Source organism: Lynx canadensis, chromosome C2 (genome assembly GCF_007474595.2).
Source record: "Lynx canadensis isolate LIC74 chromosome C2, mLynCan4.pri.v2, whole genome shotgun sequence".
In the NCBI taxonomy this organism is placed as follows: Eukaryota; Metazoa; Chordata; class Mammalia; order Carnivora; family Felidae; genus Lynx; species Lynx canadensis.
The window spans coordinates 18357869-18384244 of record NC_044311.2 but is presented as its reverse complement, the minus strand read 5'-3'; the positions used below and the strand labels follow the sequence as shown (position 1 = coordinate 18384244).

The 26376-nt window shown below is 41.1% G+C and overlaps 2 protein-coding genes across 5 annotated transcripts in view; one reads left to right on the top strand and one right to left on the bottom strand.

Annotated features, from left to right (window-relative positions):
• Positions 1-8160, bottom strand: part of NKIRAS1 (NFKB inhibitor interacting Ras like 1) — a 39352-nt gene extending 31192 nt beyond the window's left edge. Inside the window, exons 1-2 of one of the 3 annotated variants that reach the window (XM_030329303.2) lie at positions 7980-8160; positions 1234-1344 (exon numbers count right to left, since the gene is read on the bottom strand). In XM_030329303.2, coding sequence (XP_030185163.1) covers positions 1234-1327 — 94 coding nt within the window. In that variant the 5' untranslated portion in view covers positions 1328-1344; positions 7980-8160. Of the gene's footprint in view, positions 1-1233; positions 1345-5613; positions 5680-7979 lie in introns of those variants that run through there. The other 2 variants (XM_030329305.1, XM_030329306.1) reach the window with 2 other exon arrangements.
• Positions 8161-8295: 135 nt separating this feature from the next.
• Positions 8296-12817, top strand: RPL15 (ribosomal protein L15). Of its 2 annotated transcripts, none has more exons than XM_030329302.1 (4): positions 8296-8367; positions 9044-9232; positions 9709-9845; positions 10917-12817. In XM_030329302.1, exons 2-4 carry the CDS (start codon positions 9061-9063, stop codon positions 11220-11222), a joined length of 615 nt encoding a protein of 204 aa, XP_030185162.1. In that variant the 5' UTR covers positions 8296-8367; positions 9044-9060; the 3' UTR covers positions 11223-12817. The 2 variants fall into 2 exon arrangements, with proteins under 2 accessions (XP_030185162.1, XP_032450552.1); XM_032594661.1 differs by having other exon boundaries at positions 8359-8883.
• Positions 12818-26376: the final 13559 nt, after the last annotated feature.

The window sequence follows — 26376 nt, the reverse complement described above, 5'->3', positions numbered from 1 at the left end:
ATGTTTGTTTATTCTTGAGACAGAGACAGGGTGTGAACAGGGGAGGGGCAGAGAGAGAGGGAGACACAGAATCTGAAACAGACTCCAGGCTCGGAGCTGTCAGCACAGAGCCTGACGCGGGGCTGGAAATCACAAACTGTAAGATCATGACCTGAGCCGAAGTCGGACGCTCAACTGAGTCACCCAGACGCCCCCCGTTTGGGGTTTTAAGAGGGTCAAGGGATTTTCTCCACCAGACATAATTTATTTTGGCACAGGCATAAATTAGAATCAGGAGGTAATAGTGCAGCATTTGTGGCAGGAGAGATTCTGAAACCAAAGGGTTTCAGAACTGCTGGCACCAGCATCATAACAAAACCAAAATTGTTAAATATTATTTTGGGAAGGTAGAAGAGAAGCAGAGCTCATCAAAATGGTTAATAAAAGTACGATAGAAATGTGCTCTGGGGCACCTGGGGGGCTCAGTTGGTTGAGTGTCCAACTCTCAATTTCAACTCAGGTCATGATCCCAGGGTTGTGGAATTGAGCCCCACATCAGGCTCTGAGTATGGAGCCTGCTTAAGATTCTCTTTCTTTCTCTCTCTCTCTCCACCCCCCTCCCCTGTTTGCATGTGCTTGCTGTCTAAATTAAAAAAAAGTTTTTTTAATTAAAATAAAAAATGAAATAAAAAAAGCCAGGGATACTGTCCTTTTCACCTCTGTACCCTCACAAAGCCTCATCACAGCCGTATTTAGTAATCATTTAACTCAATGAATGCATAAATGAATGATATAACCCAATTCACAAAATTAGGTCATATTAGAGCAAACAGCTATTTCTCCCATTTTTACAACTCATACAACAGTACTGGGAAGTCATGTTTGAAACCTGAATGAGAGATCATTCAGTCTGTTCTCAAGTCAGTGATTCTATGACTCTGAGACAACTATTCATTACGTAAATACACAGGAAACCACATATATAAAAGGTTACACACACACACATTTGTTTTCTTACCTGTTGTAACTTACAGCAAATACTCTTGAATTTCAATAACTAAGATTTTTTTTCTCTCCCCTATTTACCCCCATTCCCCTGGCTTTCAATCTCTGTTGACTTCTACTACCCTTTACGTCCTTCTGGATTACACCTCACTTTCGTGTACCATCATGCACCTTTAGGTTAGCATGACCAACAAAAGACACCGAGCATTTCCAAGAACCTACAGAGAAACCAGACAAAAAAAGTCTTACCAATAGTATGATTCCCATAAAGGAGCTGCTCCAAAATTGCTGTTTTCCCCACAGATAACAAGCCACAAACCACAACCTTGCAGCCCTTTCCCATCTTCTCTCAGGATGTCACTGTGAAGAGAAGAGAAGATCTGTGAAACTGTACACTGTTCAAATCCTTTTTCTTTCTATGTTTAAATAAGTCATACACACAGAGGGGGGAATTTCAAAAATAAAAAAATATATATATATACAGTAAAGCATATGCTTCCAAACCCCACTCCTAGTCTGCCATTTGCTCCTTTAGAACAATCAGTTACCAGTTTCTTCAATATTTTTGCAGAGCTAATCTAGATAAACACAAGAATACATATAGATATAAATACATGTTTATTTTTTTTAAAAACCCACATTTTATACAAAGAATACGTCAACATTGATTATGTCTACAGGAATCTGAGTCAAATCCTAGATGAAACCAGTTCTTGAAAGACACTTCCTGCTCAAGATTTACCTGGAAAAATCAACATTTAAGCAAAACTTTAAGGAGACAGGAAGACAAAAATTTGGATAGAGAATGATCCTAATTTTTTAGAGAAACATTAATGCTATTAAGTTCATCAATTTTTATGAAGAGAGTGAGAAACTGGATTTTGGTAGCCACTTGGTCATACTACTTTTTGAGTCACACTTCTTAATGCTAGAAAAATTGCTCAGGCACTTTAAACCAGAAAGAAAGTGAAAACTCCTTTCTCCTAGCTTCTTAACATATCCAAGGAACGGCAAGACCAGGTAATATTTTCTTCATTCTCCTCAAAGCTTTGATTTCCCAGAAGTCAAGGCATCAGAAGCCAGGGCAGAAAGGGAAAAAAAAAAAAGTTCATTGAATACAACAGAGTAACTTGAGAAAGGAATTAAAATTTCCACACTGCCTTCTGCCATCTCCACCACCTTATTTCCCCCAATTCTCTTCTTAAGAAGTACAGAACATGCAGTAACTCAGACTAAAAGGGATGCCATGACTCCTTCAAGGCAGAAACAACTACGCCAAGAAAGTACAGGTGAGCATTCAAAGGGTTGCCAGGTACCTTTCTGCATGTGCATGTGTGTTGTGCATCACTATCGTGTGTGTGTGTGTGTGTGTGTGTGTGTGTTATTGTTGTTGTTGTTGTTGTGTTTTACCAACACAATATTAAGCAACAAATATTAAGCAACAAATGAACTTCCTATAACTCTTCTCTATTTTCTCAAGTCTATAATACTTTATGACCCAAATCAGCCACGACACTAATCTGCTGACAGGAACAATTTTAATGCTACGATTATTGTAGCACTGTAATAACACAGCACTCATTTCCAGAGCAGTCCATTACATTTTACTGGTAGAGAAATAATCATCACTTACGTAATGCAACCGTTATTTCCTAGGTGGCATGCTTGGGATCCTTCCAAATCTTCCCAAGAATATTTATCACTTGTTTCCACAAGAACTATGTCTCTTAAGGGACTTTTTTTTTTTTAATGTTTATTTATGGGGGGGGGGGGATGAGAGGGGGAGGGACAAAGAGAGAAGGACACAGAGAATCCCAAGCAGGCTCCGTGCTGTCAGTGCAGAGTCTGACGTGGGGCTTGAATTTAACAGCCCACGATCAAGAACTGCGTGCTCTACCAAGGTAGTCAGCCAGACGCCCCTCTTTTTTATAAATATATTTTCAACAAAACTGCAATAGAAAAATTCTCAGCCTTTATTTGTAATTGGAGAGCTTTGTGTAATATAGATAATCTACGGTAGGTATCTGCTATGTCAGCAACTATGGCCTATTGTAAAACATTTTTTACACATACCTCTAAATTTATGATTAATCTAATGTCATCTCATTTATCATAGGATTCTACACTTTCTGTATATTGTGGTCTCCTCTAAGTTATGATGCCACTGAATCTTTAACGTTTTTTAAAAAAGGTTTTTAGTGATAATAGTGAAAATTTAAAGGGAGTTGCCACTTGACCACATGTCACCAAAAGGATAAAAAATAAATCTGACAGAGGATAAGAAAAATGATGGCACTATCTCTACAACAATTCTGTTGTCAGAAAAGGTTGCTGTTGGAATCTAAATTCTAATTTTTCTATTATTATTTCTCTTCCTCTAAAAATGTCTCAGTCCCAGCAGAATTTCTAAATACCAATACTTACCTTCTCTCCTCTTCCTGTTCAATATGAAAATGTCCCTTTACCACACATTATATCAACCTTCAAACAAATACAAGTTGTTTAAAAGGGCAGGTACATACTGTAGTTAAGTGAACCAGGCAGTTAAAAGGAAAAAAAAATTATTAATAGCAACAGACCTCCCCACCCATCCCCCCCACAACACACACACTCCGTAAAATGGAGGCTAATCCAAGTTCTGGGGACTGTATCAAACTGGGAAAATGCTGAAACCAACAGAATCCTGAGAAATTCAGAAATTAAATATATCAGTCTTTGGAAATGGTTTTAATATATCTGCTTTAATTTTTTTTAATGTTTATTTTTGAGAGAGAAAAAGAGCATTAGTGGGGGAGGGGCAGAAAGAGAGAGGGAGGCACAGAATCTGAAGCAGGCTCCAGACTCTGAGCTGTCAGCACAGAGCCCCACGAGGTGCTCAAACTCAAGAACCAGGAGATCATGACCTGAGCCAAATTCAGACACTTAAGTGACCGAGCCACCCAGGTGCCCCAATATATCTGCTTTAAAAGTGGCATACTACAATTGTACTTTGATCACTCATTGATATTAGGATTAATGGATGAAGTGTGTTAAAAACACCCATCAGTTTGAATTTCTGTGTGTGTGTGTGTGTGTGTGTGTGTGTGTGTGTGTGTGTGTGTAAATAAACTGGGGAAGTTGTTTAGGTATATCAGAGAATCTCCATCAAGGGCAAACAGTACAAATAACTGAATAGAGGTTACTCAAACACTAGGTATGGATTTTAAGATATTTTACAAGGAAGGAAACAAGATAAAACAGAGTAAACCATGTTAAATATATCATACCATGAGAAACAAAACAAAGATGAAAGAATAGATGTCATTAATCAAAGCATAGCTGAAACATTCTAAGTTCTTCAAGTGACCTGCTACCATCAAGTATGAACTTATAAAACAAAATAACATTAGTATTTAATGTAAGGCTTTGAACAAATAACATTAAACATTCACACAAAAACGATTTTCTATATATGATCATGATGGTGGGGACTTACATTACATGTATGGAAGTGGTTCTCACACTTTTATATACTCAGATTTACAAATGAAAAACTACTAGCAGCTTAGTTCTTTAAGTATTATAATGTATCACAATTCCCAAACATAATAAATATGCACCATTTCCTTCCAACACAAAAAGGAGGTCATCTGCAGTACCCTGAATGGGCAGTAAATCACATGAATAGATCCTGGGGGTGGCCAAGCCTCCTTTATAAATATAGCTTTCAAGTGTTTGAAAGGCTCCAGAGTAGATGGATGACCATTAAGGTTCCTTTCAACACTCTGAAGCTATGACAGCAGAAATTGCTTACCCAGAAACTGCATCTGAGATTATTAATACTGAGATTAGTACAAAAGCACTAGTTAGAACTACTTGGTACAGTCCACACCCTAAGTAACTGCTGGACAATAAAATTCAGTCTGTGACCTATTCATCTTCATCTGATACAAACGACTGGAGAGAACATGCTTAACAGGGAAAATTCAATGCAGTCTTAACTACATATTGCTTTGCTTTCCAGGCTAATCAATAATGTTGCTAGAGAATAAAAACATGACCTGATCCATTCCTGTGTAAAACACTGAGCTTGGTCAATATTCCCTTTAAAGAGCTGTCAGAAACCACCGCCCCAAACTGTCAGTACTTGCATTTTTCTAGGGAAATCATTCTACTTTTATAAGTAAAACACAAGTTTTTTCATGCTACCAAAATAATATTAATACTGAAACAAGATCATAGATGTTATAGATCATATTATGAAGCTTCATGTAGGGAAAGCATCTACACTGTGTATTTATTTATTTATCTATGCAAACATCATGTACTGTGTGCAACACTTTTACTTACCCACATATGAAAGCATTTCACATAAACATACATTAAAGTTTTGTAAACAATATTGCAAATAAAATATAATAAGCAGATTCCAGCCTTCCATTCTTTTATTCATTCAGTAAATATTTACTGAAGTTTTACCAAAATGCCAGGCGTGAGGGACAAACTAGGGGGCAAAACCAGAAATGATACCTGCCCTCAGGAATCTCAAAATCAATTGGAAAATACCAGTCCAAATCTTGCAAAACTGCTAGGAAACAAATTAAGAAACAAAACTGCAAAAGCTAATTTTGGAAATTAGCGATTACTCACATTGCCAGAACTTCTTTCCAAATGATTCAACCAACTTTGTAGTCTAACATGGTGCTCAAATTCATGACCAGGAGATCAAGGGTCACATGCTCTACAGACTGAGTCCTTTTTTATTTTTTAATTAAAATTTTTTTATAATCAGTCATTCTTTTTTTTTAGTTTATTTATTTTGAGAGAGAGAGAGAGAGAGAGAGAGAGAGGGAAAGTACATGTCATTAAGGGGCAGAGAGATGGGGGGGAAGAGAGAGAAAAAGAGAATCCCAAGCCGTCTCCTCCCTCTCAGCAGAGAGCCTAAAGCTGGGCTCAAACCCAGCAACCGTGAGATCACGACCTGAGCCAAAGTCAGATGCTTAACTAATGAGCCACCCAGGCCCTTATAATCAGTCATTCTTGACTCATTTTTCTCACACCCCACATCTGCTCCATCAGTAAATCCTCTACCTTTGAAACACATCCTGCGCTGGACTACTTACCACCTCCACCACTCATCAGTGGTCAGAGGCACTATCTTCCCTTACCTGGTCTCTCAATGATGCCTAGGTCATAATCCCCAACACCTGCGAGTATTTTATTTTACACAGTAGAAGGTACTTTGTGGCTGTGATTAAATTAAGAACCTCAAAATGGGAGATTATTCTGGGGCGCCTGGGTGGCGCAGTCGGTTAAGCGTCCGACTTCAGCCAGGTCACGATCTCGCAGTCCCTGAGTTCGAGCCCCGCGTCAGGCTCTGGGCTGATGGCTCGGAGCCTGGAGCCTGTTTCCGATTCTGTGTCTCCCTCTCTCTCTGCCCCTCCCCCGTTCATGCTCTGTCTCTCTCTGTCCCAAAAATAAAATAAACGTTGAAAAAAAAAAATTTAAAAAAAGAAAAAAAAATTAAAAAAAATAAATGAACTTTAAAAAAAATACATAAAAGGAACGCAGCAATCTGATTTTAGCCTACGGAGATATCTGACCTGTGTAAGAGAACAAATTTGTGTTGTCGTAGCCAGTATATTTTCTGTAATCAGCACAAGGAAACTAATACAACCTCCTAGTCTCTCTGCTTCAACTTTTTCCCCTCTTGTGGCCTCACAAGAAGTCACCCGTTTGCTTGAAATCTTCCAATACTTTTTGGGTGCCTGGCTGGCTCAGTCAAAAGAACATGTGACTCTTCATCTTCAGCTCCTGAGTTCCAGCCCCATGTTGGGTGTAGAGATGAATAAACTCAAAATCTTCCAATAGTTTTTGAATTCAGACAGTGTGAAAACCCAAAGTCCTCCTAAGAACCTTCACCTCATATCATAGGCTAGTTTCCCTTGTGGCAGATTGCTGTTTTTGTATGAATCCAGGCATACTCTAGCCTCCAGCACTTTTCCTTTTGATTAAAATCAGTCCTTACATCTCTAAGGCTTACATCCTTCAGGTCTTTTTTCCCAAATGTTATTTCTCAGGAAGACTTATCCTGAATATTCCTTCCAAAAATTTTGACGCCCACACTCACTATCCCTTCCCTCCCTTAAATGTTTCTTTAGTACTTATCACCAAATATAATACATATCTGATTTACGTTTATTGCCCATTTCCAAGAAAGCTAGAATTTTCACGTTGACTACTGCTGCATCCCCAGAAGCTGGGACACTACCTGGCACGTATTAACCATTTCATCAATATTTGCTGACTGAATCAATGATCCATGTGAGGATTCTTGGAATGGTAAAGCTACGATTAATAAACAAACAAACAAAAAGGTAATAAGGGGGGGAAATAACCCAAACAGGTATTAAATGGTAAACTACGTGACTGCATCAAAAATGAAAATATTCTGGAGACGCAAAAAACTGGTAAACAATTTTTCAACAAAGAACGCAGCAAAATGCATTTTCTCGGCATTTCTTCCCGAAACGCTCGCACCTGCCAAGCAGGTCATACTATTTTGGGCAAAAATAAATATTTTGCCTTTCTATAAAAACTATGATTCTGACGTAGCAAATCTGGGAGAAAGTCGGTACAGAGGAAAGGCACGGTCATGGAAAGGCGCCCAGCCGCCCGTGCTCCCCTCCCTAGCCCCCCAGTTCCCCACCCTCCCACCGTCTTTAGGGCAAAATCCCTCCGAACCGGGGCCTGCGGAGGCTGAAGCCCGAAGGCGAGGCGCGCGCCCCCACCCGCGAAGCCCTGACACCCCGAACGTCTTATTTGGTGGCTGGGGCAGCGTCGTGGGGGTCTGCCACAGAGCCTCGGGCAGCGTCGCGAGGGTCTGTCACACAGCCTCGGGGCTCAGACTAGAGGGAAAAGGGGCACGGACAGCGCCGCACTGGGGAATTCGCCCCGGATCTCAAGTGGAAAGCCTACGGTGCGTGAGGCGGTCCCTCGGACCTCAAGGCACAGACCTGTACACCTCCGCAGACTCCAAAATCAGCGGCGCTCGAACAGCGCGGCTCCACCACTGGCTTCGGCCACCAGAGCCCCGCCCCCAACTTGCCTCCTCCCGGCTGCAGCACTGTCACGGACGCTCGCCGGCAGAGGCCCAGCCACCCACTCTCGCCCTTTGAGCTGCCCCTGCCTCTCAAACTCACCCCCTGAGGAACAGGGGGCGGGACAATAGCGGAGGCTGCGCCCAATCCCGACCGAACTCCGCCCACTAGGCTCGCTGCTGGAACTACATGTCCCATAAGGCCACAGCTTTTCACCGGAAAGAGGCTCGCCGATGTAGGGGAGGAGCCCAAAAAGGACTGTGGGAGAAAGGCTCTTTCCTTTCCGTCTGGCGGCAGCCATCAGGTAGGCTGTGTTGGTGGTATTCGCTGTTTCATCCGCCGCTGATCTCCCTTCGACTCGGCCATCCAGACTCGGGGACCCTGCGTCCTCGGAGCTCCTCCTGTCTTCTGTGTGGCGCGAGTTCGATCAGGATGCGGGGCTGCGCGGGCGTGGAGAGGCGGCCCCCGGAATGGGCTGGGGCGATGATGTGATGGCGGCGCGAATTCGAGCGGGGCCTGGAGCGTGAAGGGAAAGGAAGCATGGGGCTGAGGGATGGGAGGCCGGGCCTAGAGGGTCTTAAAGCGAGGCCTGCGGGTTGGGTGGAGTAAGGGCTTCTTCCTCAAGAGTTAACCTTGGAGGCAGCGGCTGTAGCACTTCTTCCCTGTCGTGTCTGCGAGCTCTCTTTGCAGGCCAAGCCCTCGGGGACGCCGCCTGCCGCAGCCCTCAGCCCCCATCAATGCCCAAGTCTAATGCCATTCATGTGTCCAACAAAAACGTACCGATTGCTTCTCTGCGCTGCTCCGGGCTGGGGTCGCAGAGGTGACAGCGCTGCTTTCCTTGGGCGCGGAAGTGGGGGTTGGGCTGGCTAGCCTTTGCATTTCTTGCATAGCCATTTTCAGCCTCCGTGGTTCCCTTCTGGCCGGTGGGGAACTAAGATGGACGCAATCTTGCCATATTTTAAATGCATGATGTTTTTTAGTTCAAAGGTAAGCCAAGATGGGCGCTTACAAGTACATCCAGGAACTATGGAGGAAGAAGCAGTCCGACGTAATGCGCTTTCTTCTCAGGGTGCGCTGCTGGCAGTATCGCCAGCTTTCTGCGCTCCACAGGGCCCCCCGCCCAACCAGGCCCGATAAAGCGCGCAGACTGGGTTACAAGGCCAAGCAAGGTGAGCGGACTCCGCGTGGATGCTTAAATAAAGTTTGTTCTTGGGGAAATTCTAGAAACCGGTAATTAGAGGTATATGCCCCAGTGCCTTCCATCACTTAAGGCTTTGTTGGTAACTGCCTTCGGCTTAGCAAAAAGCCCGGAGGTTGCTGACGGGTAAACCCTGGACAGAGTCGTCTAAAGTAGCGAGAGTGTCTTAGATTACAAATCTGTAGGAGTCTGGACTGAAGCAAAACAACAGCATAAAGTGGGAATGAGAAGTTAATCTCCCTGTGTGATCAACGTAGAGTACTTTGAAACACCCTGGAATGTGTTCATTTTTAGAATAAGTCTTACATGGGTATTTGTTTTACTTTCATCGGATACATATGCGGCTTATGATCTGAAATGTATTTGATGTTGCAGCATTTAGTGGCAAGTCATGGAGTCTTCCATTCTTACGTCTTTTACAAGGCCACTGTAAATTTGTTTGTACAGGTTATGTCATATATCGGATTCGTGTGCGACGTGGTGGCCGCAAACGCCCAGTTCCTAAGGGTGCTACCTATGGCAAGCCTGTCCATCACGGTGTCAACCAGCTGAAGTTTGCCCGAAGCCTCCAGTCTGTTGCAGAGGTAAGTGATCTTTTAGTAGCAGTTGTATCGATCACCTGGAGATGGTGGAGGACTCTGATTGATAACTTGAGCCCCGTTGTGTTTAAAACGTGGTTTGTGATTTTTACTTCAGTCTTGGTAAAGTGTTGCTGTCCCAAGAGTCTTTGTTACTAACCTGTCTTTGTGTATAACGGAAAGTGTTTTATGATTAGTGTGAACCTTGGAACCTGAGCTTTTGAAGGGCGGTAAACTTTTGTCTTAAAGAGCACATTTCCCAGATGCGTATAAGCTGTGCATTTATTGATATGGCTAATTTTCTATGTTCCGGTCATAAGTTGTCTTTCTCGGTTAGTAAATGAAGCTGTACTCTGTCCCAGAGGTTGACCAAACAAGGGCCTCGTTGCCCTCTGTAAGCTAAAAATGTTTTATTTTTGTTTTTGTTTTGTTTGTTTTTTTTGTTTTTTTTTTAATTTTTTTTTCAACGTTTACTTATTTTTGGGACAGAGAGAGACGGAGCATGAACGGGGGAGGGGCAGAGAGAGAGGGAGACACAGAATCAGAAACAGGCTCCAGGCTCCGAGCCATCAGCCCAGAGCCCGACGCGGGGCTCGAACTCACGGACCGCGAGATCGTGACCTGGCTGAAGTCGGACGCTTAACCGACTGCGCCACCCAGGCGCCCCTGTTTTATTTTTGTTTTTAAAAGAAAAGGCAAAAACGACTTACACTCAAGAGACCATTGTGGCCTGCGAAGCCTAAAATAATAGGCTAAATATTACCTTTCACATGAAAGGTTTGCTGATCCCTCAGTTGTGTTAGGAAAAGATAAGGTTCCTCAATTTTGTTGGCCATACATCGGAGAGGGGGATAATAGACAACGGTTTCAAATCAATCCTAAGAATGTTTACATGGGTTATTTTAGTAAGTCTTCCTTATACTTTGGGTCCTAGCCTCTGGGGAGATGCTTAGTAAAATACTTGAGTGCTTAAGTGAACGGCCTATGTCTTTGTCTAGTGTGTAAATTAAAGAGACTTCCTCATTTCCTACTATGGGAAATGGAAGGCTGACCTTGGGTCTTTTTTTCCTATTCTAGGAGCGAGCTGGACGCCACTGTGGGGCTCTGAGAGTCTTGAATTCTTACTGGGTTGGCGAAGATTCCACATACAAATTCTTTGAGGTTATCCTTATCGATCCATTCCATAAAGCTATCAGAAGAAATCCTGACACCCAGTGGATCACCAAACCAGTCCACAAGCACAGGGAGATGCGAGGGCTGACATCTGCAGGCCGCAAGAGCCGTGGCCTCGGAAAGGGTCACAAGTTCCACCACACTATTGGTGGTTCTCGCCGTGCGGCTTGGAGAAGACGCAATACTCTCCAGCTCCACCGTTACCGTTAATACAAGTAATGTTTGTAAAATTCTTACCTAATAAACAATTTAGGACAGTCATGTCTGCTTAAAAGTGTTCTTTAATTTGTCTGTTAAAATTAGTTGTCTGCAGATTGTTCCATGAATGCATTGTCAAATTATGAAAGTTAAAGTGCAATAATGTTTGAAGACTATAAGTGATGGTGTATCTTGTTTCTAATAAGATAAACACTTGTGTCTTTTGCTTTATCTTATTAGGGAGTTTATATGTCAGTGTTTAAATGCTGTTTGGTATAATAGGTGTAAAATAAATTCTGTAAAAGTGGAATGCAGAAGCTAGCCATGTAGATTTGTTGGTGCATGTAATGAAACCTACAGCTTCATTGGGGTGATGTTATGCTCTGCTGGTTTACTCTCAAATGTTTGTTCTTAGGGGGTTGGTAAGAACAAGCTTTTTAAATTGGATTTTGCTTGGAAACGTGAAGAATATCCTAATCTTTTATCATGATGATATGCAGAAAAATGTTAACTGGGAACCACATTTTTAGGTTGAGTCCAATATCCGATTCATGTAACTGCTGCTTCTGAAAGAATAGTTAAAAATGCCACCATTTTTAGGTGAATTGAATAAACCTGTTGCAAGAGGATTTTCTTAGAAATGAAAATAAATCCTGCTTAACCAAAGCAAAATTGCCTTGGTCTACACAGTACCATTGAGTGAGTATCACATAAAAGGTGGAGGCTCCTGGTTCTATTCCATGACTCCATGGGTTCTGTAGAATACCGAATTTCCTACAAAGCAGTCAGTAATGGTATTTACACTGATTTACGTTAAAACTGATGGAAATTGAACATTGGGTAAATGAGAAGACTTTACCTTGAGATTTGTAAGCTAGTAACCCATCTAATGCTAGGATTGGGAAACTGGTGGCCATCATAACCTCTTAAGTGTTAGGGTAAAAAAGTTGGCTTAGATCAGAGTTTTAAATGCTTTATCATTTGAATGGTGTTAATGGGTGTTCGTGACCATTTTGAACCCATTAGCAAAGTATGTTCTCTTGGGTTAACCCATCTTACCCACTCCCACAGGCTACTGAGAAAAGTCCTGTAGTTGGTGTCAGTACAAGTTTATAGTTTACAATCATCCTTAATGTGTTTTCCACAGTCCCTTCTCATCTTTGCTCTAACCCCTCAAAATCCTTGTCATTCCATAAACTCGCCAAGCCATCATTTATGCCCAGCTTGATGTTAAGCATACCACCACATTCTTGTCTTCCAGTAGATGAAGTTAGTTTCCCAGGGTGAGCTTGAGTGTGTAGCAAATAAAGAGGAATTGACCCAGTTCTAAGTTTGCTGATGTAATCTAGTATGATTTCAAAATCTAATTGCTGGTTGTCTTCGAACCAGTTTTTATTTTTTTTCAAGGGTTTAAGGCTGAGGTGATTTCCAGAAAAACGGCTTAAAACCCCTTTAGATCTGAATTTTTTTCACTCAGAAAGATCCTAAACCATACCTAACTTTATGTGTAGAGGTGGTTTGACTAAAGGAATAAATGTTTACTAAACTAACAAATGGACCTGTTATCTTTTGTCACCTAATAATACACTAAAAAGGAAGCCAAGTACCGTAACCTACCAAAAATTGTAATGGCAGAGTCAATTTGAGAGGAAATAAAATGTATAGTATTTAGTCTTGAGAATTTTTTTTCTCTTGGTTCTTTGGTCCTTGCATGAATTAGAAAAACATTTTTAAAAATGTTTTTTAAACTCGATGCTAATTTGGGAAGGAGAGGGAGGGTTCAAGCTAAAAATTGGTGTGACAATCTCTAAAAAGGGCTGGCTTCTATTTTGCTATGCTACAGTTTTCTTTCCATACTGTACCTAGAGGGATCTTGTTAAGTGTCATTCCAGTGCTGGAAGCTGAAGTCCTTATAGAAAGTTTCCATGATCTTCCTACTCTTCGCACTGTTGGACTGCTGTGCAACTGCTGTCTTCCTTTGGTATTGCAGCTTCCGTGTTCTTTAGAGAAGCCAAGCACTCTCCTAAAGCCTTTATGATGAGAAAACTCCCAGGTACTAAATGTCCCCTTAGAGGCTTTCCCTGACCAACAAGCTGTTCCTGTTGGCTTTAATACTCCTAGATCAGTGTGATTAAAACATACCCAAATCAATTACAATTTCCTTTAGAAATAGAGCAATTGGTTTCTCAACCCTGCAAGTGCAGGCACTAATAACTCCCTTTTGCTAATGGACACACTGAGACTGAAAGCTGAAGCAACTTGTCAAGGTCACACAGTGGCAGTCTGAATTCATACCCTCCCAATAAACTTAAAATTTTGAATAGGTAATATATTGACATGACTAAAAATTCAAAACGTACAATAGGGTCTGCAGTAAAATTTTCCCCCCTCAGTTCCCCTTCTGGAGGCAATGCAATCGGTTTTGTTGGTTGGTTGGTTTTATCAGGAGATTCTTTCGTATGTGTGCAAGCAATACATACTTTTTTTTATCCAAATATTAAAATGTTCTACATATTGGGGATTTTTTTCATTTAGTTGTGTATCACAGAGCCTATTCTATATCACTTCATGAAGAGCTTCCTTATACTTTTTTATGAGTGCATGGTATTCCATTGTATGGATACATCATAATTTGATGCAGCCCCTTCTAATGAACATTCAAGATTTCCAATCCACCCCTTTTACAAAAAATGTTTGCATATATCTTAGTTCATCTATAGGATAAATTCCTATAAGTGGAATTGGCAGAGATTCTGCTCTGATAGGCAAAATAGTATTGTTATCTAGCTTCATTTTTGAACTTCTGAGTGTGGCAAAGGCAACACCGTAGCCTTTTTTATTTTCCCCTGGACACACACCTAGATTGTGTTTTCCTGATCCTTTATACATTTAGGTAGGAGCCTAACGACTTATTCTTGCCAGCATAATGGGAACACAAGTGACATATTACTTCCTCCAAGGCAGTCAAGGGTTGCTATGCCAGAGGAGACCAGTGATCCAAATAGCTACAAGATGGAAGAAAGCTATTCAACCCTTATCAGACCGGGCAAGTGAGAAAACTTTGTTTTAAGCTGTTAGTTGTGTTCTTTTTATTTTTTTTTTAAGTTTTTTATTTATTACTTATTTTTCAGAAAGGGTGCGAGCAGGGGAGGGGCTGAGAGAAAGGGAGAATCTCAAGCAGGCTCCATGCTGTCAGCGTAGAGCCCAACATCAGGTTCAAACTCACTAAATTAAGAGCATGACATGAGCCAAAATCAAGAATCAGATGCGCTCAACTGACTGAGCCACCCAGGCACCCCTTAGTTGTATTCATTTGTATGGCAGCCTAGCTTGACCTTAACTAATTTAGTAAGTAAAGTCAAACTAGTATTTGTATGTCTAAGAGTCTCATGTTTGCTTTACAGTGACCTTTCATTATAATCCTTTGTCCATTTTTCTATTAGAATCCATACACTCTAAGTACCATGCTGTATTAAATGGAGGGTGGCTACTACCTCATTTTTACTAACCATAACTTCTCTGCTCTTAAGATTCTTATACCTGGACCACTTTCTTACACTGTACACAAAAGCAAACTCAAAATGGATTAAAGACCTATATGTGAGACCTGAAACCATGAAAATTGTAGAAGAGAGCACAGGTAGTGATTTCTCTGACATTGGCCATAGCAAAATTTATCTACTCAGGCAAGGGAGACAAAGGCAAAAATAAACTGGTACTACAGCAAAAGAAAAACAAAAAACAAAAACTGCGCAGCAAAAGAAATAATCAGCAAAACTAAAAGACAACCTGTGGAATGGAAGAAGTTATTTCCAAATGATATATTGAATAAAGAGTTAGTATCTAAAATATATAAAGAACTTATACAACTCAACATCAAAAAACAAAATAATCCGGGGCGCCTGGGTGGCGCAGTCGGTTAAGCGTCCGACTTCAGCCAGGTCACGATCTCGCGGTCCGTGAGTTCGAGCCCCGCGTCGGGCTCTGGGCTGATGGCTCAGAGCCTGGAGCCTGTTTCCGATTCTGTGTCTCCCTCTCTCTCTGCCCCTCCCCCGTTCATGCTCTGTCTCTCTCTGTCCCAAAAATAAATAAACGTTGAAAAAAAAAATTTAAAAAAAAAAATAAATAAAAAAAATAAAAAAAAATAATCCAATTAAAAATGGGCAGAAGACATGAACAAACATTTCTCCAAAGGACACAGACATATGGCCAAAAGACACATGGAAAGATGCTCAGCATCACTCATTATCAAGTAAATGCAAATCGAAACCACAATGAGATACCTCCTCATATCTATCAGAATGGCTAAAATAAAAAACAAAGCAAGAAGGGTTGAGGAGGATGTGGAAAAAAGGGAACCCTCATGCACTGCCGGTGGGAATGCAAACTGATGCAGCAAACTGGTGGAAAATAGTATAGAGGTCCTCAAACACTTAAAATAAAAAATGCAATTACCATATGATCCAGAAATTCCACTCCTGAGTATTTACCTAAAGAAAAACGAAAATGCTAATTTTCGTATATGCACTGCTATGTTTATTGCAGCATTATTTACAATAGCCAAGTTAGGGAAGCAACCTAAGTGTCCATTGATGGATAAAGAAGGGGTGGTGTATAAATAAACACAATAGAATATTATTAGGCCATAAAAAAGAATGAAATCTTTCCATTTGCAACCACACGGATAGAGCTAGAGGGTATAATGCTAAGTGAAATAAGTCAGAGAAAGACAAATACCGTGTGATTTTACTCATATGTAGAATTTAAGACATAAAACAAATGAAATAAAAAAGAGAGAGAGAGAGGCAAACCAAGAAACAGACTCTTAACTATAGAGAACAAATTTGTGGTTACCAGAGGGAATGGGTGAAATAGATGAAGGGAATTAAGAGTACACTTCTCATGATGAGTACTGAGTAATGTATAAAATTGTTGAATCACGATGTTGTACATCTGAAACTAACATAGCACTGCATGTTAACTATACTGGAATTAACATAAAAAAACAAAAACAAAAGCCACTGACTTATTTATTTTTTTCTTAAAAAACTTTTTTTAATGTTTATTTATTTTTGAGAGAGAGAGACAGAGTGCAAGCAGGAGAGGGACAGAGAGAGAGAGGGAGACACAGAATCCGAAGTAGGCTCTAGGCTCCGAAGTGTCAGCACAGAGCCAGATGCAAGGCTTGAACTCAAGAGCCTTGAGATCATGACCTGAGCTGAAGTAGGATGCTTAACCGACTGAGCCCCTCAGGCACCCCGCCACTGACTTTTTTAATAAAATAAAAGTTTAATCTCAAGGGCTTGTAGATTTGGAACAATTTCTTCTTTTTTTTGTTTTTAATATGTATTTGTTTTTGAGAGAGAGAGAGCATGTGAGGGGGCGGGGGGGGGGGCAGCGAGAGAGGGGGACAGAGGATCTGAAGCAGGCCCTGTGCTGGCAGCAGCAAGCCTGACATGGGGCTTGAACTCATAAACCTTGAGATCATGACCTAAGCTGAAGTCAGACACTTAACCAACCGAGCAACCTAGGTGCCCCAAATTTGGAACAATTTCCAAGTGGGATTGGGTTAGCTAGACTATTCAAAATTCCCTTGACCTTCTCGTAGTGGTCACCACTGCCACCACCATGACCTCCCTTTAATACTCTGTAGTGTAGCTGGGACCAGGGGAAACTATTTAAAGAGGATTTTAGAAGAATTGAGAAGGTAACAGGAAGGAAAAAACTAGGCACACATCCAGCTAGATAATCTAGTTTTGGGAGTGCCTGGTTGGCTCAGTTGGAAGAGCATGCGACTCTTGATCTCAAGGTTGTGAGTCTGAGCCTCACAGTGGATGTAGAGATTACTAAAAATAAGTAAATAAATAAACAAAAAAATTACGTAATGTTTAAAAACAATAGGTAATCTAGTTTTTACTGTTTGGGACTCACTCTGATGCCTCAGGCAAGCTTCTTAGTCTCTCTTGTGCTTGTATCTCCTATTATAAACATGAGAGAGGATGCTGTGCGTTAGTGGAGTAATAGTTAAAGACAAGGTTGCTGGAGTACGATTGCTGGAGTTCAAACTCCTGTACTCCCATCTCCTGGCAGAAATCATTTGGAGCAAGACAGTGGCTTCAAGTTCATATGTAAAATGGGTAAAACAATAAATCCAGACTTCTGTCAGTATTTTTCCTATTCTACCTGGGAAAGGAGTACTCTGAGAGTCTTGATGTCTAGTTCAGACTTTTTAGAGAGAAATATTTCTGTAGTGGAACACAGGGATCTACCAGCTCATGATGGTTTGAGTGACATTTCTCTTAAGAGCCAATTTCCTGCTCTCTAATTCTCCATTTCCCCAAGCAACCGCTTAATCAATAATTTGGTGTTCCAACTGGGCCAGGAAGAGCTCTTTCTCTGCAGACCCTAGGTCCGGATTGTCAGTTTATATATCACTCCTATAAATGGTCTTAATTGAATACTATTAGTGTTCATTATCCCTTAAGTCCCTAATAATTCCTTAGTGAACTAATAACATTAAGTTTCTGAATATATAAACTATATTTAATTCCAATGTATGTCATATTTGATTTGTATATAAAAATAAATCCTGTTGCTTCCTGACATGTTGCAGGAAAAAAAATTTTTTTTTTTTTAATTTTAGAGAAAGAGAGCGAGCGGGGGAGAGAAGCAGAGGGAGAGAGAGAGAGAGAGAGAGAGAGAATCCCAAGCGTGGAGCCCAATGTAGGGCTCAATCCCATGATCCCAGGATCATGACCTGATCAGAAATCAAGAGTGAGATACTCAACCTAATGAACCATACAGGTGCCCCTAGAAAAAAAAATTTTTTTAATTAAAAAAAAATTAGTGTTTATTTATTTTTGAGAGAGAGAGAGAGAGAGAGAGACAGAGAGCGAGCGTGAGCACTAGTGGGGGAGGGGCAGAGATAGAGGGAGACACAGAATCCAAAGCAGACTCCAGGCTCTGAACTGTCAGCACAGAGCCCGACGTGGGGCTCAAACTCACTAACCATGAGATCATTACCTTAGTCAAAGTCAGATGTTTAAACACCTGAGCCATCCAGGTGCTCCTAGAAAAAAATTTTATACTATTTTTTTTTTCCTAGAGATGTTGTAATTTGAGATAATGATACGTATAGAAACCGACTCCAAATCAGGGATTCCTGTGCTGGTGGTTTATCGAAGAAGTCCTTTTAGGGGAATACTGGCGAGTATTCAGAGTTTGTTCCAACTCCCGGCAAAGAAACGGGGCTTTCACATTCCTTGTATTAGTTGGGCTTCAGGTCACCTGAGGAGAGTGTGAACTCCCAGGCACTGGAATGTAAACTAGCAGGCAAGTGGCACCTGTAGTTCAAGGACACAGGTGCAGGCCCTTAGACACAAAAGCACTCAGCCGAGGAGGGCGGGCGACATAGAAGAAGTAAAAACATCTGAAGTGTTCTGGCTGAGCACTGACAACGTCTGTCTCACAAAATTACAGCGATTTCATGATCTTCTCTCTAGTTTTTTTTTTTTCTCCTGAATGCATTTTCATTATCAATAATTTCTTCAGCCAACATTTCAAGTATAATAAAATCAAGGAACAATTTTGCATGAGTTACTTAGCCCTCAATGTTTTGGAACTGTTCTTAAAACGTAACCAGTTTTAGATAAATACTTAAATGTGGTGTTCCAAAATACATTTGTGCTTTTAGAGGAGGCATAATTATTTAATTATATGTAGTATCTTCTATATACAATGATTTTCTTTATATATATGTGTGTGTGTATATATATATATATATAAACGTTTATTCATTTTTTGAGAGATGGAGAGAGACACAGAGTGAGCGGGGGAGGGGCAGAGAAAGGGAGACACAGAATCCAAAGCAGGCTCCAGGCTCTGAGCTGTCAGCACAGAGCCTGAAGCGGGGCTCAAACTCACAAACCTGTGAGAACATGACCTGAGCTGAAATTGGCCGCTTAACTGACTGAGCCACCCTGGCGCCCCTGATATTCTTCTTTTTTTAAAGTTTTATTTATTTAAGTAATCTCTACACCCAGTGTGGGGCTCAAACTCATGACCCTGAGATCAAACATTTCATGCTCTTCCAACTGAGCCTGCCAGCTGCCCCCAATGATTTTCTAATAACTAAATATTGTAATTTCTAGGCCAAGGATGTTTCAAAATTTTCACATATCTTAAAAAATAAATGAGAGCGTTCTTAACAAGCTTACCCTAAATCACTTTTAATTTTAATTAGTAAACATGTGTTTGACTTATTGGCTATTCAGGTGTTCAGAGTATTGCAAGGAATAGCAACTTTAACGTTTTCACATCATTTAAAGGCATGTTTAAAATGTACATTAAAATTAACTCTAAAAATCACCTTCTAGACTATCTATACAAATTATTTCTATTTTTTAAGTGTTTTTTAAAATTTTTTTTAATGTTTATTTATTTTTGAGACAGAGAGAGACACAGCATGAGCAGGGAAGGGGCAGAGAGAGAGGGAGACACAGAATGTGAAGCAGGCTCCAGGCTCTGAGCTGTCAGCACAGAGCCCGACGCGGGGCTCGAACTTACAAACTGTGAGATCGTGACCTGAGCTGAAGTCGGATGCTTAACCGACTGAGCCACCCAGGCGCTCCTCTATTTTTTTTAAGTTTATTTATTTTGAGAGAGTGCAAATGAAGAAGGGGCAGAGAGAATCTCAAGCAGCCTCTGCAACCTGGTGTGGGGTTTGAACTCACAAACTGTGAGATCATGACCTGAGCTGAAGTCAGTTGCTTAATAGACTGAGCTATCCAGGTGCCCCAAATTATTTCTATTTTTAAGCATGCTTAGAATGTGTGGGTCTCTCTCTCTCTTTTTTTTTTTAATGTTTATTTATTTACTTTGAGAGAGAGACAGAGAGCACGAGCAGGGGAGGGGCAGAGAGAAAGGGAGAGAGAATCCGAGGCAGGGAAGGCAGAACTCGACGTGGGGCTCGAGCCCACAGACTGTGAGATCATGACCAAACTGAAATCAAGAGTCAGACGCTTAATCAGCTGGGCCACCCAGGCCCCCCCACCGTGGGACTCTTTTTCTTTAAAGTAATCACAGGGTGATTTGGTGGCTCAATCAGTTAAGCCTCTGACTCCTGATTTTGGCTCATGTCATGATCTCACGGTTTGTGAGTCTGAGCCCCCCATTGGGCTCTGCACTGACAGTGTGGAGACTGCTTGGGATTTTCTCTCTCCCTCACTCTCTGTCTCTCCCCAGCTCTCAGTCTCTCTCTCTCTCTCTCTCTGTCAAAATAAATAAATAAACTTAAAAAAAATAATCTCTTCACCCAACGTGGGGCTCAAACTCACAACCCCAAGATCAAGGGTCATATGCTCTACTTACTGAGCCAGCCAGGTGCCCTGTACTTTCAAACTTCTTTAAACATAATGCTAACAAGCAAAAAGTCTTTTTTTTTTTTTTGTAATTACAGAAAATTGGAAAACACAAAACATTAAAAAAAAAATTTTTTTTAATGTTTATTTTTGAGAGAGACAGAGACAGAATGAGAGTGGGTTAGGGTCAGAGAGAGAGGGAGACACAGAATCTGAAACAGGCTCCAGGCTCCGAGCTGTCAGCACAGAGCCTGATGCGGGGTTCGAACTCACGAGCTATGAGATCATGACCTGACCGGAAGTCAGACGCTCAACCCACTGAGCCACCCAGGCACCCCGAAAACATTTTTTTTTTGTAATTACAGAAAATTTGAAAACACAAAACATTTAAAAAATTACATGAATTCCACCACTTAGAACCATGTTATCATTTTGGTTTCTTATTTTTGAGTTTTGTTTTGTTTCATTAAAAAAGTCATAGAGGGGGGCGCCTGGGTGGCTCAGTCGGTTAAGCGTCCGACTTCAACTCAGGTCACGATCTCGCGGTCCATGGGTTCGAGCCTCGCATTGGGCTCTGTGCTGACAGCTCGGAGCCCGGAGCCTGTTTCAGATTCTGTGTCTCCCTCTCTCTCTGACCCTCCCCTGTTCATGCTCTGTCTCTCTCTGTCTCAAAAATAAATAAACATTGGGGCGCCTGGGCGGCTCAGTAGGTTAAGCGGCCGACTTCGGCTCAGGTCACGATCTCGAGGTCTGTGAGTTTGAGCCCTGCGTCAGGCTCTGTGCTGACAGCTCGGAGCTTGGAGCCTGTTTCGGATTCTGTGTCTCCCTCTCTCTCTGCCCCTCCCCTGCTCATGCTCTGTCTCTCTCTGTCTCAAAAATAAATAAATGTTAAAAAAAAAAAAAAGTCATAGAGGGGCACCTGACTGGCTCAGTCCACTGAGTATCTGACGTCAGCTCAGGGCATGATCTCACGGTTCATGAGTTTGAGCGCCGCCTCGGGCTCGCTGTTGTCAGTTTGAAGCCCACTTTGGATCCTCTGTCCCCTTTGCTCCTCCACTGCTCATGCTCTCTCAGAAATAAATAAAAATTTTTTTAAAAAGTGCCTGCATTCAGATTCATGAATTTAGGATGTAGTTATAAACATGCCACTGCTCTTTGAGTTATAGAGTCATTAAAAAAAATTAAAACGTCATAGATATTCCACCTTTAATAATGGTGGGATCTATAATTGGTGGACAAGGCAATCTGGATAAACTCTCCCTCCGAGGACAGCTAGAAAAGTATTTTATATATAATTATATATACATATACATGTAAAGTGAGTAAGTATATAAAGTATATATATACACATATACATACAAGAATATAAAGTATATGCATTATATATATATATATATATATACACACACACACACACATATATTCACACATATATACACAGATGTATATATGGGTATTGGAGCTAACAAGCAGCGAAAACTTATAGAACCTAGATCTAGGAGAACATGGGGAGTCTGGGGAAGGTGTGGGATTCAAGGGTGCTTCTGGAAGGGGTAACTGAGATGCAGAGAAGCTGAGCAGCACTCCGACAGCCTTGGTGGGCTACAGGGATAAAAATGTAGGGATCTAGGTCCACCAAGCAGTATAGGAGGAGGGTTCTGATAAACCTTCTACACTTGGGGTTGGGATTCCCTAAAATCTATTCTCCACAAAGCAGCAAGTGGAACATTTCTGAAACCTGTCAGATCATGCTACTCTTTTGTTCAAAACTCCCCAATGACTTTCAATCTCAGAGTAAAAGATATAAAAAAAAAAAAAGACAAAAGTCCTACATGACTCCCACACTAGGGCTTTCCACCCTATTTTGAGGTTGAAAGGACTCAATACCCTCTTTTTTAAAATTTAAATTCCAGTTAGTTAACACACAGTGTAATATTAGTTTCAGATGCACAATTTAGTGATTCTACCCTTCCATACAACACCCAGTGCTCCTCACAAGTGCTTCCTTGATCCCCATCACCTGTATAACCCATCCCCCCACCCTTCCTTCCCTCTGGTAAACATCACATTATTCTCTATAGTTAAGAGTCTATTTCCTCGTTTGCCTCTTTCTGTCTTCCTTCCTTCCTTTATTTCTTTACCTTTGCTCATTTGTTTCTTTTTTCTTTTTCAATGTTTATTTTTGAGAGAGAGAGAGATAGAGCAGGAGGGTGGCAGAGAGAGAGGGAGACACAGAAAATGAAGCCCGTTCCAGGCTCCAGGCTCTGAGCCGTCAGCACAGAGCCCAACGTGAGGCTCAAACTCATGAACTGTGAGATCATGACCTAAGTGGAAGTCGAATGCTTAACCTACTGAGCCACTGAGGCACCCCTGCTCGTTTGTTTCTTGAATTCCACATATGAATGAAATCATATGGTATTTGTCTTTCTCTGACTATTTATTTCACTTACAAAATACTCTCTAGCTCCATCCATGTCCTTGCACACGGCAAGATTGCATTCTTTTTTATGTCTGAGTAATATATTCATATTATTCATTTTCTTTGTTCATCAGTCGATGGACAGTTGGGCTGTTTCCATAATTTGGCTACTGTAAATAATGCTGCTATAAACATTGGGGTACATGTATCCCTTTGATTTAGGATTGTATTCTTTGGGTAAATATCTAGTAGTGCAATTGTTGGATCGTAGGGTAATTCTATTTTTAACTTTTTGAGGAACCTCTATACTGTTTTCCATAGTGGCTGCACCAGTTTGCATTCCCACCAGCAGTGCAAGAGGGTTCCCTTTTTCCACATCTTCGCCAACACCTGTTGTTTCTTGTGTGGTTGATTTTAGCCATTCTGACAGGTGTGAGGTAATATCTCCTTGTACCTTTGATTTGCATTTCCCTGATGCATCTTTTCATGTATCTATTGGCCATCTGTATGTCTTCTGAATAGAAATGTCTATTCATGTCTTCTGCCCATTTTTTAATTGGATTATTTGTTTTTTGGGTCAACACGCTGTTTTTATAATAGGAATTTATTTATTGTTTTTGAGGTTTATTTATTTATTTGGAGAGAGACAGAGAGAGAGCGCAAATGGGGGAGGAAGAGAGGGAAGGGGGTGACAGAGGATCTGAAGCAGGTTCTGTGCTGACAGCAGACAGCCTGACGTGGGGCTCGAACTCACAAACCGTGAGATCATGATCTGAGCTGAAGGCAAATGCTTAACTGACTGAGCCCCTCAAGCACCCCTATAATGAGAATTTATAATGTCCTCTTTACTACCATAATATGAAGTATATATATAAAAAATCTATAAATACAGTTTCAGAAAAATCAATATAGTGCCCAAACTATAATTAATATAAATGAAAAATAAAAGTAATCTATAGTAAAACAGCATGTATTTCAATATGTATATTTCTGCATATAACTAGATCAGAGGATATAATGAGGTCGTAAGATGGTGTTTATACCTGTATGTAGAACGACTGTGAATACAGCATGATACAGGTCTATGCTGTCAGCATCTCAAATACCATAAACAGTGTTGCCGTCAATGATCTGATATCCAAACGGTTCAAAAAATCTTGGTAAAGTTTCAAACGACATAAGCGACAACCTTCCCTTCATTCACGAGGTAGTTACACTCCTAGAAAATATGGTATATACATTAAAGCTGTGCAAAAAGTAGTTGGTGTTTTTATGTGAAATGAAATTCTAGGCTCATGAAATAAATTTTTCTTCCTCCTCTGTTATGGTGGGAAGATGTTTGAAAGCTGTGTTAAACCCAGGACAGTTCCTCCTTGAGTGGGACTGTCCCACACATTTGTAGAATTCCTGGCAGTCCTAGTCCCCACCCCTGAAGTGCAGGCAGCATCCCTGCCATTATTGTGACAATCAAAAACACCCCACCAATTTTCAAAATGCCCCCTGAGACAGAAAAGCCCACTCACTGCCTTTGAGTATCACTCTTACCCAGGACCTGGGGCGTAATTACCTCCCTGATATCATTTCTCATTGGTTTTCCTTGTTGCTGCCTCTGCATTTACATTGGCCTCCTTGCTGTCCTCAAATACACTTATGCGTGCTCCAGCTTTACAATTACTCCCTGCACCTTGCAGTGGCTGTTCTCTCTACCTGGAATGCTCTTCTTCCAAAGACATGACTCATTCCCTCACCTCCTTCAGGTCTTTGCTCAAACTTCACCTTCTCAGGGGGAACTTCCTGGACCCTCTATTTAAAATGTAAAATTCCCTCATTCTTGCCCTTGGCATTCTCTCTTCTCCCGTTCTCCATTTATTTTATCCCCATAGAAGCACCATCTGACATTCTCCATGTTTTACTTATTTATTTATTGTTTATCTTGGTCACCTTCCACCTCCAGAAATCTTTTTTTTTTCTCATTTTTATTTGAGAGAGAGAGAGAGATTGAGAGTGAGCAGAGGAGAGGAAAGGAGAGAGAGAATCTTAAGCAGGTTCCATGCTCAGCACTGAGCCTGACCTGGGGGTCGGTCCCATGACCCTGGGATCATGACCTGAGCCAAAATCAAGAGTCAGATGCTCAACTGAGCCACCCAGGTGCCCCACCCCCAGAAACCTTAAGTCAGTCAGGTTTCTGTCTGTTTTGTGTACTGCAATTTTCAATAAATAGCAATGAAAGGGAGGGAAAAGTAAGGGGAAAAGGAAAACAAAGGTAAAGGAAGGAGAGGGAGGGAGTGAGGGAGGGAAATAGGGAACCAGAGTGGGATTCCAAAAGTTGCAAAGGGGTATGAGACTCAGATCTGTCTTCTTGCCCTCTACTAACCAGTGAGTTAAGAAATGCATTGGCTGTTGCTCTCTTGCCCCAAAGACTGTCTCAATTTTCCTTCTTCTGAGCTGGGCAGACACAGAGTTTTCTATCTGGTCTTTATCTGGTGCTATGATACTAGTTATTACTCAGTGCAGCCTACCCGTGTTTTTTAAAGTTTTTGTAAATTGAGAGGTTAATTTTGAGGTGAGAGTTGGTAAGAACCTCTATAAGCCATATTACTCTGAAGCCAATAGACTATACAGATGGTTGGAAACGAACATGGCTTGGAGCCTGTGATCTCTTTATAATGTGGTACATTTATGAAACCCAAAAACTCACAACTAAATGGAAACATCAAAAGTGATTATGGATACAGAAAACTTTTCGAGGGATTTTTTAGTCACAGGAAGTAGGCTTTAATAACAGCTATTGTGAGCATGCCTATAAAATAGGGCTAAATAAACAGATGTTCAATAAACAAAGATAACACACCGTGAAATTCTAGTCATTTGTATAAATGGCTATACCAACTGATATCTGGAGGTCTCTGTCTTCACCAGTGATTTCATGAGCTGACGTATACACCTTTAACAAAACAATCCCACATAAGGATTATATATTATTACCTACCACAAAATAACTTCCATCGTTTAGAAAAAAACTGGGAAGATTGCAGGCGCCTCTCCTTGGAAACAGAAGGAACTGGTAGTATGTTCCACTTTTGTCGTTCTGAAACAGGTTTTGTTTCATTTTTTTCCCCTATGGTACAAGTCAGTAATACGAACATTAATGGGATCATTCCATATGTATTTGTAGTAGGCAGAATAATGGCCCCTCCAAAGATGGCCATGTCCTTATACCTGAATTCTGTGGATGTGGTAAGTTATAAACCAAAGGGGAAATAAGGTTGCAGGTGGATTTAAGCAGCCGACCTCGAAATGGGGAGATTATCTGGTGGGCCCAGTGTAATCACCAGGGTTCTTTAAATATGAGAGGGAGGCAGGAGAACATGAGTATCCGAGAGATGGC